Here is a 19,115-nt window from a genome sequence, read left to right as displayed (position 1 = left end):
AATGAATTAGGACTGCAACTCTTGATTAAGCTGACTTTGGACAAGTCACATCGCCTCTCTGTTACATTATCTCTAAGAACAGCAATAGTGATAAAACTGCAACCTGCCTCTCTCAGCAACAGAAGCAACAGGGCTTTGCAAACCATGAGGTAGTATGTGAAAGGAAGTTAACAATAAATTGGGAGTGCTGACTTATGATCACTATGAAAACCAGTAAGAAGTATTTGGGAGTTCTGCTGTTAATTTTTAAAAATATATTTTTTTATTGATTTCAGAGAGGAAAGGAGAGGGAGAGAGAGGTAGAAACACCAATGATTCGAGAGAATCACTGATTGGCTGCTTCCTGCATGCCCACCCTGGGATCAAGCCTGCAACCCGAGCATGTGCCCTGACCAGGAATCGAACTGTGACCTCCTGGTTCATAGGTCAATGCTCAACCACTGAACCACGCCAGTCGGGCAGTTCTGGTGTTAATTTTAAAACAAAATCACTTGCAGCACTTTCATTATCACATCTCTTAATTCTTTTGGCTCCTATAGGGTGAGCAAAGCTGTTTGCCTCAGTTCTAACTAGGTCTTGCTTGACCTTGCAGACTGCTCCAGATGTACCAGTACCTCTCCTAATTCCTTCAATATACCACTTTCCACCTCAGGGTCCTGAATCCTGTTCCCAGCCTGCCCTGACTGCCTCTTTCCTGCTCTCCGCTTCACCTTCCCTGAGATGCCTTCCCTATCCTTTCTGAATAGTCCCTCTCAGCAACTATTTGTTTCCTTCAGGGATCTTATCTCAATTTGATAGTATTTTGTTACCTGCTTGGATGGGGATTCCAAGCTGGATGGAAGCTTAGGGAGGAAAGTCTATCTTGTTCCCTACTCTCTCCCTGGCTCAGCACTTGGCACCTGAGCACATGAATGGCTGATTATTGGAAGAAGTGGAGGTGAGGTAACGAGGAGGGAGGAGCTGACTGGGATGAACCAAATCCTCTTCCTCAGGACTGCTCCCACACACTGCTTCACCTGCCCCTTTGAGGAACGTGCTGGGGCAGCAATAGCAGTGGCCCTGCCTTTATAGGTGCTGTCAGACAAGCCCCACTCCTCCTACTCTACCCCAGCCTGCACTGCTACCACACCCTTGAGCAGCATCGTGAAGCGTGGGAAGCTGGGGAAGACAAGAAGTTCCAGAAGAGGCTGAACTATCAAATCTATGCCCAACATACTCAACAATGGGCTCCTCATCAAGGCCTCAGCAGGAAACTGGCCTAGTGATGACCCTGAAGAGAACAACCCGAGCTCTGAGTGCCTGGCTGACTCTAACGGCCTGGGCAGGCCTCTATAGTTTGATCTCAGCTCTCCTGGCTTCTGGACAGCCAACTCCTGCCATCCCTCCCTCATCCTGAGCATCCTCCTTTCCCTTACCCAGAGTGTCTGTCCCTCAAAATCTCCGTCCACCTGGAGCCTACCCAGATTTTGAGGTTCTGAAGGTCACCTCCTCTCTAAAGCCTACCTAGATTCATTCCATATTTGAAATCAGAGTCCTGCCCTCAGCAAACAGCCATCAAATGACCAACTCCCCTCCAGACACCGCACCCAGCCCACCTACATCTTTACAGGCTTGGGACATGGACAGTCTTCAGTTATTTCAATTCTTCTTTCTCCTGTGGATATCAATAATAGCAGTTGGCACTGTGCTCAGTGCTTTACACACATTCTCTCTCGTCTTTATGCTGAGACTAATGTCAGGTAATACTATCATCTCTATCAACTGAGACCCAGAGAGGTTAAGCAACTTGCCCAAGGTCTCACAGCTCTAGGTAGCAGCTCAAGATCTGAACCCCAGCAGTATGACTCTAGAGCTCTGCTCTTAACTACAGGTCTGCATGACCTTTGGGGTATGGGCTTATCTTCGCTGTGCTGGCTCAACTGTACATCCTTGGGCTTTATAAATTAAACTAGAGGCCCAGCACGCATGAAATCGTGTGCGGTTAGGGTCCCTAGGCCTAGCCTGGCCTCCATCGCATGGCCTCTGCTGCCCTGAAACGCTTTGTGAAGCTCCCCGCCCTGGGACGCTCCGCGAAAGGCTGTTGCCAAACCGGTGACCCCCCCCCCCCCCCCCCCCCCCGCCTGCCCCGTGAAGCTCCCTGCTGGATGCTCCGCGAAACTACCCCCACCCCGCCACTGCTCCACAAAACTCGCCCGCCCTGCAACTGCTTCGAGAAACTCACTGCTGCCTGGGTGATTGCTCCGCTAAGCTCACAGCTACCCCGCGAAGCAGCCCGCCACCGCCGCCGCTCAACAGTCCCCAGTCCTGCCCCGCCCCCAGGCCCCCTCATGGTGAGTGGCTCGGGGGCTGGGGGAGAGGGGGGATGGGGAGGTGCTCCATGCACTTCATGGTGACTGGTCACCCATTCGGTAGTGACGCCACCTTGCTCTTTATACTTATTAGGATGCCAGCTTTGTATCATTAATACAGTCATTCAACAACAACTTCCAGATTACCCACTGTGTGCTCAAGCATGTGCCCTCAGGGAGTGGACTTGAACCAATTTGGCTCTGTGTTTGGGGACCTTGTGATTGTGGCGAGGAGAAAAGTAGTACATAAAAATCATACTTGTTGAAGCAACAACACTGATACCATATCTGCTTTGGCAAGTCTGAGAATTGCCTTAGAAAAAGCACAGAGAAACAGGAACTTAAGACCCCAGCTTGTTAGATAACAGCTAATCTTTGAAATACTCAGGTCAACTACTAGTAAACCAGGTTTATGATACTCTCTCACTAGCTTCCAAGGGACCAAATCAATTCCACCGAATAGCAGAGCTAGAAGGAACTCCCTTCTGCCAAGAGACAATCGGGGATCTGAGGTCTAGAGTAGGAAAGGGTCTTGCCTGAGGGCACCTATCAACACAGCAGGAAGCCACGGCTCCTGCTCTCCCTGTGTTCTCTAAGACTGGGACTGGAAAGGGCAAAAAGACTTTCAAGCTATCTGGGTCCTTAAGAGAAAACCACCAGGGGTTGAGGTAAGTGCCCACAGAGACTGAAAGTTTTAAAGTCTTCATGGTGGAGCAGGGCACCAGTTCTTACCTTCAGGGAGAGTGGAACTGTCCTGTGAAAGCTGGATTCAGAAGGCCAGGATTTCTTTTCCAGACCAACACAGGCCCAGCTACAGCTCAGCCCGGCCCCGGAAGGACGGAAGGACGGGAGTTTAAAAGGCAGTAGCTTCCCACCTGAGGCCACACCCCGGTGAAGCTGACTTCACCAGGAACCCGTTGGACTGGCTGTCTCCCAGACAGCACTGGGCCAGGTCAGAACGCCACTGCCTGGCTGCAGCCTGGGGCCTCTCTCGTGAGGCTGCCCCCTACTAGCGAGGCTAGCTCGGCCTGGGAATCCTGGTGCCCGCCCCGGCCTGGGCTGGGTCTGAAGCAGCTGCTTCCTGCTTTGCCTTTTTCTTTCACTTTGGTTGTTAACCCCAAAGTGAAACTAAAGATTGGGACAACAAGGGAAAGATGCTGAGAGTTAAGGCCCTGAACACCTGGCTTTTAATTCCAATAAGGGAAATTTGGGAGGAGGCCCTCAACTCCAGGCCTGTTTCCCCATTGATAGGCTGGTGATTTTAAATGTCACTGTAAACTTGAAAAATGATAGAACTTCCCCTTTCTCATTCCTGCCACCACTAAGGACTGAAAAGGAACTGTAAAAATGACCCATGGGGGACCCCAAAGGGCCTTCTTGGTGTCTTGGAGGAGGCAAAACTCTGGCTGCAGTGTGGAGACCCTCCTGGTCTCCCTGACTACCTCTCTCACTTGTCATCTGAACATCCTTTATCCTAACAGACCAGGAGTCCCAGCAACATGAGGAAGAGTAAATTCAGGAAGCCTGTAGGTATCAGCCTGACCCTATCTTGGCACAGCAAGAGGAGACACCAACAGCTGCCCAAAAATTTCAGCCTGAGGGCTGACCAAGCCATCTGCTAAGACTGACAGCAGCCCTCCCAGGACTGGTCCAAACTTCAGACTCTGCTAACCCTATGTGCCTGGCACAGTGTTTAGTTAAGACCACTGTAATCTGTTTTATGGTGTTTTACTAATGGCTGGTTTACCAAGTCTTCCTAGCCTGGTGACATGAGAACGGCAGGGATGAACCTCCCCAACTTTCAGATGAGGAAAACTGAGGCTCAGAGAAGGGCAGGAAAACTGTGGCCAAGCCAGCCTTAGGATTCAGGAACTCAGTAAATATTTGCTGTATGAAAGAGCTCATAGCCCAGCTGTTGCCAAGCAGGTGCAGCACAAACCAGAGAACTTCAGGAAGGAGGATGCAGCATGGGAGGGGGGACACCTCTCCCTGGAGACCAAGTCACAAACAGGTCCCAAGGTACCCGGAACAGAGTTCCCTCCCCCCAATCCTGGATCCACTCCTGCCGCCCTTTCAGCCCATTTCTTTCTTTCATTCCTCACTTCTTCCCATCTGCATCTTACTTGGGACACCTCAGTGGCTGAGGACTGCTGAGTGACACTAGCCAACCTCCTTCCCCTCTCTGGTCTGGGTGAGAATAGTGATTCTTAACCAAGGAAATGAATTTGAATCCAGGGGTCGAGGCAAGGTACTTTTAAATATATGTTTTCAGAACGCAAAAGAAGGCAATCAGAAAATATCTAACAAAATTTGAGGTGCAAAGACTCCTCCAAACAATTTCACTTGCAGGAATGGCTCCCACAAGTATGCACGCACACACATAGACATGGGGGGAAGGGTGTTTGCTGGAGCACTGCTCATAGCAACAAGGACAACCTAAATGAACCTGAGTAGAGGACTGAATAACTAGTGGTCTATCCACAAATGGACTGTCACACAGTCATGGACAAGGAGGTCATGGACCTGTGTATCCACAGAGAATTACCATGACCTCCTGGTTCATAGGTCGACGCTCAACCACTGAGCCACACTGGTCAGACTAAAAATATAATTTTTATACACAAAAATAACTCCAGCAAAATGAACCCAGAGAAGCCTTCCTCTAGGTCTCAAGCATCAGACTCCCTGGGGCCAGAGCCCAGGCCCCTGGATTTTGACATCTCCTCAAAGACTGGCTGGCCCAGACTTGTAGAATAGGTGGTCAGCCTCTGAGAGTATGTCCCTGCTCCCCATCCCTCACAGACTAGACACTGTAGGGTTCTGGGCATGGAAGAAATGTCAGGGAAAACTTAGGAAAAACTTGACCTTAAGGCATGGGAAGGATTTGAAAAGGGCTTTGAACATGGAACAGGTACAGCTGAGAGGAGAGGGTTTCTATTTGAAGGACTGGGGAAAGATAGGCTAATAAGATGGATGAAAGGTAAGGAATATCCCTGTGTGTGATACTGATAAGTCCCTTCCACTCCTACTTTTTAAATATTTTTTTTATTGGTTTCACAGAGGAAATCATTGATCCGCTGCCTCCTGCACGCCCCCTACTGGGGATTGAGCCTGCAACCCAGGCATGTGCCCTGACCAGGAATCAAACCGGTGACCTCTTGGTTCCTAGGTCGAGACTCAACCACTGAGCCACACCCGGCTGGGCCTCTCCTACTCTTGATTCCTACTTTTGGGAAGTGAGGGGGCTGGGCTAGAGTCCTCTGTAGTACCTGATATCCTAGAATCTGCCTCTATTAACTCATTTAATATTAAAGTAAGCAGGGATGGTCCCCAGCTCAGCACATGGCCACAGGGCTCCACACCTGTGCACACTGTAATCAAATATTTGGGGGCTGTGGAAAATTCAGGCCAGGATCTTAGGTACAGCAGACCTTGGGCAACTTCCCTTGGGGGAGAAAGAGCAGATGGCCTTTTGTTGAAATGCTTCCTCACCTTCTTGTTAATAATTAAGTCATTACTGAAGACTTCTTTTGTCACTTTTGAAGTTCAGTTTGCAGAGACCTGCTGCTTTGGCTTGCTTTACCATGATGCCCTAGGCTGAGGGATCACTGGTTACAACAGTCTAGATCTAAGCCACAGACCCAAAGTACAGAGGTCTGCAGTGGGAGAAAGCCAGGGTGGAGAGCTCAGGAGCACTGGGGTGGATCCTGGCTAGGCCTCTGTGATACTGTGGACTCTGGGAAGTCAGAAATTAAGTCTCTAAGACAGCTCTGCTTGCCACTGTATCTCCCGGGCCAGCTCATCACCTAGTACACTGCAGGCACGTAACAAATATTCGCTGAATAAGTGAGTAGTTCAGCCAATGAATCCCAGAGTGACCTTGGTCAAGTCACTCTGGAAAATGAGGATGATAGAATAGTAATGATCTCCTAGGGTTGTATAAGGATCTACTGGAATAAGGTGGATAAAAGTGCTCTGCAAATAAGCTAAACAAATATTAAGTATCCACAATCAATATTCTGAAAACAAAAGAATGAATATACAGGAGAATGATCAAGTTTATGAGAAAGCATTTGGCAAATAGTAAAATTAATCAAATGAAAGGGGTAGCACAGGTTGCTCTAGTCCATTGTTACAATGTCTGAATGATATCTCTCAGACTGGGTCTATTCCAAAGGAACACAAAAATCCCTCATCAAAACCTTTGTCCAGATTTTGGGATGAAAAACAGGGGTGCAGTTACAATCTTACCCTGAACACAGCTGGGCTTAGAGAGTATTTGCCAAAGAAGACTGGCATATGGATCTGGGGGTTTACTGGAGGCAGGGAGGAGTGCGGAGAGGCGAGCATGGAGGCTATGACTACTATGTGTTGCTCTGCCTCACTGCCCGAGGATGAGGCCCAGCTTAGGGGGCACACAGAGAATGACTGGCCATCTTCAATGTTCTAGCTGCACAGTGGACCAATTATTGCTACCTCCCATGGGACCACTCAGTATGTACCAGTCCCCTTCCCCTTCCCTCTGCCCAATGGATATCGCTGGCTGCAGCCTAGGAAATGGGAACTGGGTTCCCTCACCTCGCTCTTCTGTCCTGAGGGGCACCTTGGGACAGGTCCTTTCCTACCTGAGGGGCTAGTTGAGAATCCCAATGAGTCCAGTCATGGACTTGTCCACTGTTGGACCAGACATATATAAGGCCCAACTAAATAGGATGCCTGGTGAGTAATATTGCTGATATAAAGGCCCTTCACTTCCCTGACTCTCCCACCTTGAAGAAATTTTAGGCTGGCACCCAGCCCCAACCTTCTGGATCTTTAGAAAGCAGGGTTTATGGACTTAAGGGGATATATTTGCATATCCCCTAATCAAGAGGCAAGAAGGCTTATTGATTCCTGGGACCCTAAGAGTAGGAGTTTCCTTTCCAAGAAGCAAAGCTGAACTGTGGGAAGATTCAGGGTTTGCAGACAGCCAGCCTTGGGTCTGAACCTCATTTTCCTTATCTGTAAAACAGAGGTGATAAGTCCACCTGCCTCAGGCTTATTGTAAGGATTTCATGAGAACATCCGGAGGCCCTGGCATAGAGCCTGGCATAGAGCAGGTATACAAGCAATGTGCTTAGACTGTTATTTCCTGCCCCAAAGCAGCAATACCCAATATCTTTCCTTTTAGTCCATTAGGCCCCCAGCTGAGCTTTCCTCAGGGAGGAGCACAACATCCTCTGCTATCCCAACTGGCTCTTCACTCCCAAGGGCTCCACCAGAACCTCGTCCTCTTCTGTCATCTGGATGCCTGCAAAGCTTCACTCTAATTCCAGCCTGATTCATCTTGAAGAAAACCGTTCAGTTGTACTATCCCTGCTCTAAAACTTTCTACGGCTCCCCAAAGCTTCTGCTTTTCAGCTGAAGCTCAACATTGCCTACAAGCTCCTGGTCTCGCCCAGAGTTTTTAATCCAGAGCCGTGATGCATCAGAACTAATTTACTCACTGTTTACCTTCCAGCACCTGTACCTCTAACTTTGTACAAACCATTCTCCAGAATGTCAGCCCTACCCTCTGTCTCTTAGAATCTAGCCCCGTTCGTTTCCTCTGGCTCACACTCACTTCTTCCTTCTCAGACAATGCTTTTCTTTACCAGACACTTAATTATATAGCCTGTCACACAGTCTCTTGTAATTGTAGCCTTGTCTCTCTTGTCAGACCATAAGTTAGTTCCCAAGGGCAGAGGGCATCTGTTCTTTCCCATCACCAAAGAGCCTGGCCCAGGGCTGGGAGAGGAGGCCCCTGATTAGAAAAGGCTTCCAAACCCAATTCAGCTCCAGACTGAGTCAAGTTTACCTCTGACCACTTGAGATCACTTCTCTTTCTCTTAAAAAATAAAATAAAAATGCTTTTATTGATTTTAGAGAGCTACGAAGGGACAGGGAAAGAGAGAAACATCGATTGGCTGCCTCCTGCATACCTTCTCCTCCTGGGGATCAAGCCCATACCCTGGGCATGTGCCCTGACTAGGAAGGGAACCGGCAACCTTTTAGTGCATGGGATGACGCTCAACCAACTGAGCCACACTGGCCAGGGCTGGGCTCACTTCTCTTGCTCTTGTCCCAAGAGTAAACTGTTCACTAGCCAAACCACACCTCAGTGCTCATTTTCCACTGGACCAGTGATTTACAGAAATGAGGGAGACCTGGGTGGAGAGGCAGGGCTATAGCTCTTGCCTGGCCTTAGCATCGTCTTGATCTGGGACCCTAGGCATGTCCTTATCTGCCACCTCCCTGCTTCCTTATTGTGAACAAGAAACAATAATCTTTTAGTTCTAGAATATGAATTTTATTTGTCTCTAAGGTAGCCTTGGTTCCCAGGAAGTGGTGGGTGAGGAACCAGCTAATTTCAACAGAGGTAAAGGGAAAAGAGGCAGCCACAGCCAGGACTGGAAAACCTGGAACCTGAGAGGCACTCATACTGCACACCTCATCAACCTCACTAAATTCCTCTGACAACTGGGTTGCATTTTTCCCCAGGTGTTCAATTCCACAGACTTCACCCTGGCTAGGCCTGAGTGTCTGCTGCCAGGGTTAAGCATCGGAAGGGTAACTTGGTTCTAGAACAACCAATCCTGCCCCAAACAAAGATGATAACGAAGGGCCAGTTTCCTCACCTGTAAAATGGGGATAACATTGGTACCCATATCATAGGATTGCTGCAATAATGCAGTAAGATAATGCCATAAACTGCTTAGCACAGACCCTGACACCCAGTGAACAGCAGTGTAGCAGACAAATTCCCATTTCTTGAAGGGCTTTTACTGCATGAGTTCTCATCCTCACAGCAACTTGTGAGCTAGGTATTTCTATCCCAATTTGACAGGGAAGAAAAGAAAGGTACAAAAGTTGATCAATCTAAGGTCACACAGTAGGGACAAGCCAAACTGTGATACAAACACAGGAAACTCTCAGTTCAGCTTTTCCCAAACTATAGAACTGTAGCCCACAGACTCTCAGCATCGGACTCTTCCAGAAGGTTGGTTTAAAAACCTGATTCCTGCCCCAAGCCTGTCAAATGAGAATCTTTGGGAATGGAACTCAGGAATCTGCATTTTATAAAGATGAGGAATCTAAATTTTATATATGAGGAAACTGAGGCACAGAGGTAAAGTGACCCGCCAAGGTCATACTTTCAGCAAGTATGAACCCGGGACTGATTCACAGTCTGACCCAGAGTCAGCAGACTTCCTGGAGGAGGTGCATTTGACACCGTGGCCCTCAAAGGGGAGAGCCCCATAGAGGAAGGGTAAGCATAAATAAAGGCTGGGAGCAGGAAAGGCCAAGCCAGTAACTGCTCAATGTGGCTTGTGCTTCCAGATCTCTGGGGAGTAAAGAAAAACATGGAGCCACCATAGTAGAAGCTCAGGGAGGAAAGTCTGTCCCGTGTGGTGTCTACAACCAGTAGGTCTCACTCACTCAGTGGCCCTCTGGGTGTGTCTGGTTACTTACTGCTCAGGATGAGAAAACCAGGGAAGGTGGTGACTCAGTCCCCCATCCAGCCTCCAGTTAGTCCCATTTAAATCTGAGATGAGCTCAGAGGCTGGGGAAATGTCAAGCAAACCCTTCTTGCAGAACAGATGCCAGACCAGAGAAGGTGGCCTGAGAGGGTAGGCTATCAGGCAGAAGCAATCAATTTGGAGCAAAGCTGTGGGCCAAGTCCAGTCTGGGCTAGCCTGCCCCAACAAAGCCATGCTGAGGTACCCTGCGAAGCTACCTGTTCTTCTTGGGCCCTTTATTCATTTGTGAAATGGAGAACTCCTTTCACTTCCGACTTCCTCCTAGGACTGATGTGAGGAACAATGGTCAGAAAAGAGCCGGCAGATTACACAAAGCCTCACACAGCAAGTGAGAGATTAGAGGATTACTCTTATTATTTATTACAACAGCCAGAAGGTGCTTTCCTTTTACCAGAACCCCAACCATAGGGAGTATGGGGAGAGGCTGGGCATCTTTCTTGATGTCACACACAAAAAAGTGATCCAGATATTATCGGGAGGTGAAAGCTGACATGTATTAAGTGCCTACTATGTACTGGGTGTTTTTTATATATACTCTCACTTAATCCCCACTATAATCCTACTTCGTAAATATGGTTGAGTCCAGATGAGGATACTGAAACTCAAAGAAAGTAACTTGACCAAGATTACATAGGCAGTGAGTGATAGAGACTGATTAAAACCAGGTGTTTGTGGCTCTAAAATCCACACTATTTCCTACCCTCTGGGAAATTGTGTACAGGTATATCTCATTTTATTGCACTTTACAGATGTTGTGTTTTTACACAACATCTGTGACAAATAACCAGGATCAGGGCATAAATAGGGAATGGCGTACTTCCTGCCCTATCACAGGGGCAGATGTATCAATTTACACAAATTGAAGGCAAGATCCTCCAACAGGAAAAAGATGATAACCCGCTTTATTGTGGTGGTCTGCAATATCTCTGAGATATGCTTGTTTAAAAGGCAGAACATGCCTGGTATAGAGGCCCACCCAGCTCAAGTACTGCCTTCTCCTGGACTCCTTTCTCTCCCTTTGTTTCTCTCCTACAAAACCCCACAGCACATCATCAGCACACATCTGACAGCATTCAATCTATCCTCCCTCTTATTCTGTGATCAAGCACACTTTTAACAGGTAAGATGAGATGTAGATACAAATAGGTGACCTTTGAATTACCTTAGGATCCTCAAATGTCAGAGCTGAAAGCACCTAAGAGAACAGGCCCAACTCCCTCATTTTTTCAGAAGGAAAAATACATAGAGGACTCCTGTTTGAAGTCACACTGCATCAGAGGCAGGAATAGAACCTTGGCATTCTGCCTCACAGAATTTTTTTAGGGATTCCATGACTTCAAAACCAGTCTTAGGAAAAGGATTATGATTCCCATTTTACAGATAAGGAAGCTGAAGCCCAAGGGAAAGATGCCTCCCTGAGAATGGGTGAGATGTGGGACTAGAACCCTGATTTCTCACTTCTAGACGGGAACCAAGCCCCTTCTTCTCCCCACTGCAAGTAGTCTGCGTAGTGTGCCGAGCATAGGCCTATAGTAAAAGGTCAATGGGTGTAAGAAATTGTCATTATATGCCAGTGGGCAGGTGACACCAGCCTGACAGTGACCTCCTCAGAGGCAATGCCATGGAACAGTACCCAGGAGTTATGGTTTGACCATCTGTGGGTCCCTTGTCTTTCTGGGCCTCTTCTATAAGATAAGGGGGCTACCACTGCTGATCTCATCTCCTCCAAAGTTCTGGGACATCCTAGGCTCCCTGACAGCAGACCCCGGCTGAATATGGACCCTTTCTCAGCTGGGGACTTTGTTCCATCACTCTACAGGGAAGCAGGAAAAGCAGCTAGGGCTTACAACCACAAGTGACAATTCCCAAATGCCACTGGCCAAACAAGGAAAAAATCCCTTAAACAACAATGGGATGGAACATGGAAAATCCAACTGTCTCCCAGCACAAACATCCAGCTGGGCATACCTGCCTATCTTTACAAACTGACAAAGAATAACCAGGATCAGGGCATGAATAAGGAATGGCGTACTTCCTGCCCTATCACAGGGGCAGGTGTATTCCTGAATAATCAGGTAGTAATGGAGAGGAGGGTAAAGAACTCTGGATGGGGATTCCTGGGCCCTGTTCCCTGTTCCAGCTACACCATAAACTAGCTATGTAGTCCAGGCAAGCTGCTTTCCCTCTGTGGAGCTCAGTTTAAAGAGGGTGCGAGTTCACATAGCACGTCTACAGATGTTTCATTTGATCATCGAGACAACGTTGTGAGGCTGGCACAGTTACTCTCTTCAAACAGATGGGGAAACTGAGGCTTAGAGAGGTTGAGGGTCTCAGTCAAGGTCACACAGCTTGAAGCTGGCAGAACCAAGGCCCCAGAGGTGTTAGACCACCAAACCCAACACTATCGGATGCTCAGATGAAGAACAGCTCCTCTCTAGCCTCACCCTCACTGAGAGGCTCGGACAGACGCAGCACAGACCCTTGCTCACCTGCCCAGTCTGGTGGCCTGCAAAGTACTGGCACCGAATCCCACGGCCCAGCTGCCTAGGAGGCCGCACCCCCCTGCACAATTTCATTACTCAAGTTGGCAAGAACGCAGCCCCCACCCCCAGCCGGGTCTAAATAAACGCCCAAGTGATATCACATCCTGCCGGCTCCAAAATAGCCCAGGCCTGCCCACAAGCAATCACAAAGTGCCAGGCCATGCAGGGCCAAGCAGGCAGGGACACCCAGCTCATGACACCCTTCACACACTCAAGCAACTAAAGCAGAAGCCTCAGAGCAGGAAGGCCACCCACTCCCAGCTCCATCAGCTGGCCTGGCCCCTCCTTGCCCCCTTTTGGGAGGCCCACAGAGTCCAGCCCTAGTGCCAGCCCTCGCCCCAGCGCCAACCCCATGGAGCCTCAGCCACGGCCAGCCTGCAGGCAGACTCCGCCCGACCCAGACACCCCACCACTCACATTGCTTCAAGAGCTCCAGACACAAAGCCATGAGGGCCGGATGGGGGGTCAGAGACCCAGAGACCGGCAAAGACAGAAAAGGGGAGAGGGAGAGGCAGAGGAGCAGAGAGGAGAGGAGACAGGGGGCTGGGGCAGAGAAACGGGGGGCCAAGAGCTCTGGGCAAAGGAGCAGGTTCAAAAGGGGGCCTTCAGCACAAGAGACACTGAATGGTGAGAGCAAGGAGACAGATGGGACAGAGAGAGGCAGGGAGGGCAAAGCAGGGGATCCCCACCCAGACAAATGTGTGTGGGGGAGAGCAGAGGCCTGAAAGAGAACAAGGAGAATCAGTGACAGGGGACAAACCAAGGGAAGGCAGGGAGGGGTGCTGAAGCCGGGGAATTTTGGGGGGGAGGGTTTCCAAGGAGAGACCTCAAGGGATCTCGGAGATCCCAGTGTATAGGGGGGACACCAGAAAAAGGAAAAATCCTGAGGGAATGAGGGCTAAGAGGAGGCAAGACCCCAGGGATCTGGGGTGCAGATGGAGGAAGGCCCCCAAAGGATGTGCGGGAAGCCCACAGGGGAGCCCTGGGGGTGTGGAGGTTGTTCTAAAGGAAAAGCACCCAAAGATGTGGGGCGCTCTGGGGGGGGGGGGGGGTGTCCTGAAGAATGGAGGAGTTCAGGATAGGAGGCTCTGAGGGACGAGAGGAACGCGTCGAGGGGACCCGAGTGTGGGGAGCGAAGGAGGGGCTGAGGCAGCGCGGGGCAGAGACAAAGAGACAGCGGCCGGGGAGAGACAAAGCGGGCGGAGCGGGGAGACGGCCCGAGGTCTGGCCGAACAGAAGGACGGAAGCGCGAGCGGGCGGGTGGACTGACGGACGGACGGACAGACGGGGAGGAGGGCGGGGGCAGGACCGGGCGGGGGCGGCGCCCGTCTCCTCGCGGGGCCGCGGCTGCTCCGGGCGGCTCTGGGCGGGCCCCGGGCGTCCGGGCGGAGGAGGCGGCGGCGACGACGTGGACCGGACAGACGGACGGAGTGACGGACCGGCTGGCGACAGCGGCGGCCAGCGGCGGGCACTCACCCTCCTCCCTCACGCGGCCCGGCCCGAGGCTCCGGTTTTGTACGCCCGAGGGGCGGGGCCTCTGGGTTAAAGCCCAGCGTCGGCCCCGCCTCTCCCCGCCCTCCGCGTCAGCCGCGCGCGCGTCGCGGGCGGACGGGAGCGCGCGCAGCCGGCTGGGCACTGGGCCCCTCGCGCGCACGCGCGGCTCGGCCGGTGCGCAAGCGCGCGGGGCGCTCAACCCCGCCCAAGCAGACCCACCGAGAGAGGGAGCGCGCCCACGTCGGCACGCGCAGGCCTGGGCGCGGGAGGGGCGCTCCGCCCCTCACGCCGCCGGCCTAACCGGTTCCAGCTGGAACGGGACGCATGCTCTGTGCGTGAGGCTGGCGGGGAGCGTTCGCACCCGCTTACCGCTGCGACACCTCGGCACCACTGGGGGAAACTGAGGCTCAGAGCAAGCGCCCGAGGTGGTCTTTTCACCCCTGTGGGGTCAAATGAGACCTCAAGTACAACCGACTCTATGTCCTAAGTGTTTATAGTTGTCCCCCGCTGCTCCATCCTCATTTTGCTGCCCTCACCCCGAGCCCTCCAGGTTGGGTTTAAATCCTGGCTCAGCCTCTGGAGGGTTGTGTGACCTTGAACGTCCGTTCCACCTCCCTGAGCCTGCTTGACATAATAAAACCTGCACCCCACGGTGCCCTGGAGGGCAAGTGCAGCAGGTACTGCCTAAATCCGTAATCACTCTTCTAGCCTCAGGGCCCTCCCAGTTCCTTCTCCCCAGCCAGTGCCCCCTCCTCGCAGTCCTGGTCCAGAGTAATCTGCGGGTCTCATCCCTCAAGGCCGCACTTAAAGAAGGTCCACAGACCCAGCTCCTGCTTCCCAACCTGCCTTGCTGGGTGACCTAGGCAAGTTCCTTCCCTTCTCTGTGCATTTCTGTTCCAAATCTAAAACAGAAAAGAAGGGCATTCAGGCGGGCTTTGCGTTGTCCCATGGAGTCAGACCCCACAATGGCACAGAAGCTGGGTCTGGGGTCCTCGCTTCCCTCTTCTCACACGCCTCTGGGTGCTGTGCTCCAGAACCTCTACAACTTTGGAGACACAGAAGATGAAGCAAAGAAAAGGATCGGAAAGAAAAGGGGAAACAAGAAGAGATGTGGGGACTTCAATGGCGTTAGGGGCAGAGCCAGCTCCCCCTCCTGGTTCTCCTGTAAGAAACCAGAGGAAGGGGCTTCAAGCTTCCTCTAGGGCAGTGATGGCGAACCTATGACACGCGTGTCAGCACTGACACGCGTAGCCATTTCTGATGACACGTGGCCGCTGAGGCGGCCGCATGCCGAAGATGAAACATTTGCTGCTCCTGAGGATGAAACATCTGCGAAATAATGTTTTTTCCTCAAAGTGACACACTACCCGAGTTATGCTCAGTTTTTTGGCGAAGTTTGACACACCAAGCTCAAAAGGTTGCCCATCACTGCACTAGGAGCTCAGAGAACAGGGCAGTGTACCCTTGCTGTGACCCCCACTGGTGCCCTAGCAGGACCACAGGTCCCTTGTGCTGCAGCATCAACTCCTCCCTGAAGAACAAGTAGCAGTGGTGGAATTCCACAGCAGAAATAACAAAACAGAAGCTGGATCAAAAAGAGCACACGGTCCTGGCCCGTGTGGCTCGGTGGTTGGGCATCTACCCATGACTCAGGACATGCCTATGTTGCAGGTTCAATCCCCAATAGGAGGTGTGCAGGAGGCAGCAGATTGATGATTCTCATCATTTTTTTTTTCTCTTTCCCTTCCTCTCTGAAATAAAAAGAAGAAGAAAAAAGAAATGCCTCTGGGGGTGGGAAAAAAGAAGAAAGAAAGATGTGGTTATACAATAATTTAACTTAGAAACGGTTCAGTTGGAGGTACACAGGTTTGGGATCATGGGCTATGGAAAAGAAAAGAGTCCTGGAACTGGAACGAGCCCTTATGCGCAGCCTCCTAAAAAGAATTATGTGAATTACAAGGTTTTGTAAGAGCAGACCAAAGAAAAAAAGGCAGCAAAGGAAGAAGAAAGGAGAATAGCCTAGGACAGTGGTCGGCAAACCGCGGCTCGCGAGCCACATGCGGCTCTTTGGCCCCTTGAGTGTGGCTCTTCCACAAAATACCACGTGTGGGCGCGCACGTACAGTGCGATTGAAACTTTGTGGCCCATGCGCAGAAGTCGGTTTTCGGCCTGGGCGAGTCTATTTTGAAGAAGTGGCGTTAGAACACGCAAGGGGCCAAAGAGCCGCATGTGGCTCGTGAGCCGCGGTTTGCCGACCACTGGCCTAGGACACAGATATTTTCAAGAAAAAGAAGAGGAAAGGGCAGAAAGGCAGGAAATCCAAATAGAAGAAATCTGCTCCGAGTATTTTGTCAAGTGGACGGCATGGACAGGTTGGAAAATTCACAAATGGGACATTGATTCTGGCTCAAATATATATATATATATAAAATTTTTTTCCAAGTGGATAAATGAAGTGCTTTATGAAATAAAGAGAGGAATGGGAAAGTGCCATTGTACTGAAATTGGGCCCCTATAAGACTTCCAGACTATTCTTATTTATTTCATATTTCATAGACTGCTTTCTTATTCTAGGAAAAAATAAACAATAAAAAAGATAACCCAGCTCAGCCAGTGTGCTCAGTGGTTGAATCAGGAGGTCACAGTTTGATGCCTGGCCAGTGCACAAACCCAGGTTGCAGGCTCGATCCCCAGTGGGGAGTACAAGAGGCAGCTGATCAGTGATGTTCCTCTCTCATCGATGTTTCTCTCTCTCTATCCCTCTCCCTTGCCCTCTCTCTAAAAACCAATGAAGACATTTTGAAAAAAGATGACATTTCTGGTTGCTGAAGGATCTGTTTTAATGGTGATAACCATGTTGGGCCAACCACAGTGTGAATATAAAGTAAACCTGTTGAAAAGAACCCTTCTCCAGCATGGTCCACTCAAGTTTCACTGTCAACTGGTGTTTTATGTATTTGCTCATAATAGGATTTTTCATAAATTTACTAGATTTGTAAGCGCTAATAATTAGCTTTAACGTGCCATTTTATTTTCTAAAATGATTTAATGTTACTATATCATGAAAGAACTAAGAATGTGATAATTCACCAGTTATTTTGTGGGAAAATCAGTTTCAATTTTCAGTCACAAGTGTATTAAATCTATTTCATAGGAAATTATGTAAATAAAATATAATTTTTATGGTTAAACATATAAAAAGGAGAGAAGAACCATACTGAAGACGATACAGTGTTTCAGACACCACTGTCCTGGTTTTTGCTTAAAGGCATATTAATAACAAAAGCAACTGGGGGTTATTGGGCCAGGCATAGTCCTAAGACTTTGAAAATAATACGTTTACTTGTCCTATGCTGCACGTGTACTATTCACTTAGTGTTTTCCTGATCCATCCTGCCCATGTTGCCAGATAATTCTCCCTGAAACTCCGTGGACACACTGTACCTCCTTTACCAGGACTTGAGCGGCTTCCCCACAGGATAATAGCAAACTCCATTCAGTGGAAAACACCTGCTTGACCTACTAACTGGGTGACCTTGACTTCACATCCACCTTTTCTAGGCTGCAGTTTCTTTGCAAAATGTCAGCAAATGTGTATGTGCATGTGTGTGTGTGAGAGGTTAACTGGGTTAAATCTGGAATGTCAGCTATGCGCAACTATCCTGGCTACGGCAGACATCACTAATCGATGGCAGCACACTTCTCTGCTTAACTAAATCTCAGTCCTGAGCTCCAGGGATCAGAGATGACATGAGTTGAAGTCTATTTTGCATCTCTGAACAAGTTGGTCTTTGAGGTTCCTCTCAGCACTGATGCTCAGGCAGATGGAGTGTCCAGTCTCACAGGAGCCTGTGGTGTGATAAACAGAGATTGTGGTAGGAGTAGACCTAGGATGGGACTAGAAGACAAGGCTGACGGAAGGGTTGACTGCTCCTGGAATGCGGTCAGCCTCCCTTCCTGTGTCTATGGAGGAGGAGTGAATCAGAGAAGAAACTGGGAGAGTTCAACAGGGGGGGGGGGGGGGCAAAGAAGGGAGGACAGAACATTCTGTGACTTGGATAGGAGGTATTCAAGGATCCCCAAACACAAGCTCCACAATATAGATGGAGAATTTGAGGCACAGGGAGGGGCTGGGGCCCGCCCAGAGTGACACAGCAGAGCTAAAACTAGAACTTACAGCCCCTGAGCAAGGGTGTTTCCCAGGGCAGGAACACCCAGCTCAGTCTACAGCCTCAAACACTGCCAGGGAGTGACCCCTAGTGTGTGTGTGTGTGTGTGTGTGTGTGTGTGTGCGTGTGTGTGTATCTGTGTGTGTGTGTATTTGTATGTGTGTGTGTACACACGTGAAGGGGCAGAAAATGCAGTTGGCAGGAGCTGGGGGTGCTACCCAGCAGCCTACCATGACCACACTTGGGGTGATGTCACAGCCGCCCTTGTGATTCAGTAGGAGTGGGAGAGACACAAAGGGAGGCTGGTGGGAGAGGAGGGCCAGAAACTGTGAGGGAAGAAAGGAATAGAAGGTGCAGGGAGAAACAGAGCTGAGGGAGACAGACCAGAAAGCTGAGGTGGTGGAGAGAGAGATGGGGAGAGGGATGGGAGGGGAAGCTAGAAGAAAGGGATGGAGAAAGGGAGAGAGGAGGGGAGAATGAGCACTAATGGAAGATGGGCAGAGGAAGAGAAGGGAAGGAGTAGAGGGAGGTTTTCTTTGTTCTTTTTTTCTCAGAGGCAGAGAGAGAGGAGGCAGACTGAGGGTGATGAACCCCTGTGGCCTCTCCCAGGTAGGTTCTTTGGCTGGGAAGGGGCATGTACAGGCAGCCAAGCTGCTGCTTTCCCCACCATCCCAGCTGGAGCTGACCCAGCCTGCCAGTCACCTGCCAGAGCTATTTTTGGAATGTGGAATCTGGGTCAGAGAGGGGGAGGGAGAGAAGGGGTGGCAGTGGCATTGGCAGCTGGGAAGCTGGCCAGTTCTGAGGAGGTGGGTGGGCACTCCACGTCGTGCTCATGGCCACTTCCCAGGGGTCCACCCCTCCCAGGCTCTCATGGTCTCAATACACCGCCCCCACCCACATACATCTACCTGCCCGCCTGCACATGTGCCCATGTGAAAGTGACGAAGAGCTTTCATGCCCCTCAGCATGGTGGTGGGGCCCAGACTGCTCACTCCTTGGAGA

At 50.3% G+C, this 19,115-nt stretch overlaps 1 protein-coding gene across 4 annotated transcripts in view; it reads right to left on the bottom strand.

The window, feature by feature from the left end:
* DLGAP4 (DLG associated protein 4) overlaps window positions 1-19,115 on the bottom strand; it is a 76,049-nt gene that overhangs the window by 37,741 nt on the left and 19,193 nt on the right. Inside the window, exon 1 of one of the 4 annotated variants that reach the window (XM_008149659.3) lies at window positions 12,868-13,480. The exons of the other annotated variants lie outside the window; for them this stretch is intronic. Coding sequence (XP_008147881.1) covers window positions 12,868-12,898 — 31 coding nt within the window. The 5' untranslated portion in view covers window positions 12,899-13,480. Of the gene's footprint in view, window positions 1-12,867; window positions 13,481-19,115 lie in introns of those variants that run through there. 4 annotated transcript variants of the gene reach the window in all.

The sequence above is a fragment of the Eptesicus fuscus genome, chromosome 12 (genome assembly GCF_027574615.1).
Source record: "Eptesicus fuscus isolate TK198812 chromosome 12, DD_ASM_mEF_20220401, whole genome shotgun sequence".
Lineage (NCBI taxonomy): Eukaryota > Metazoa > Chordata > Mammalia > Chiroptera > Vespertilionidae > Eptesicus > Eptesicus fuscus.
This window is presented reverse-complemented; position numbering and strand designations above follow the sequence as displayed.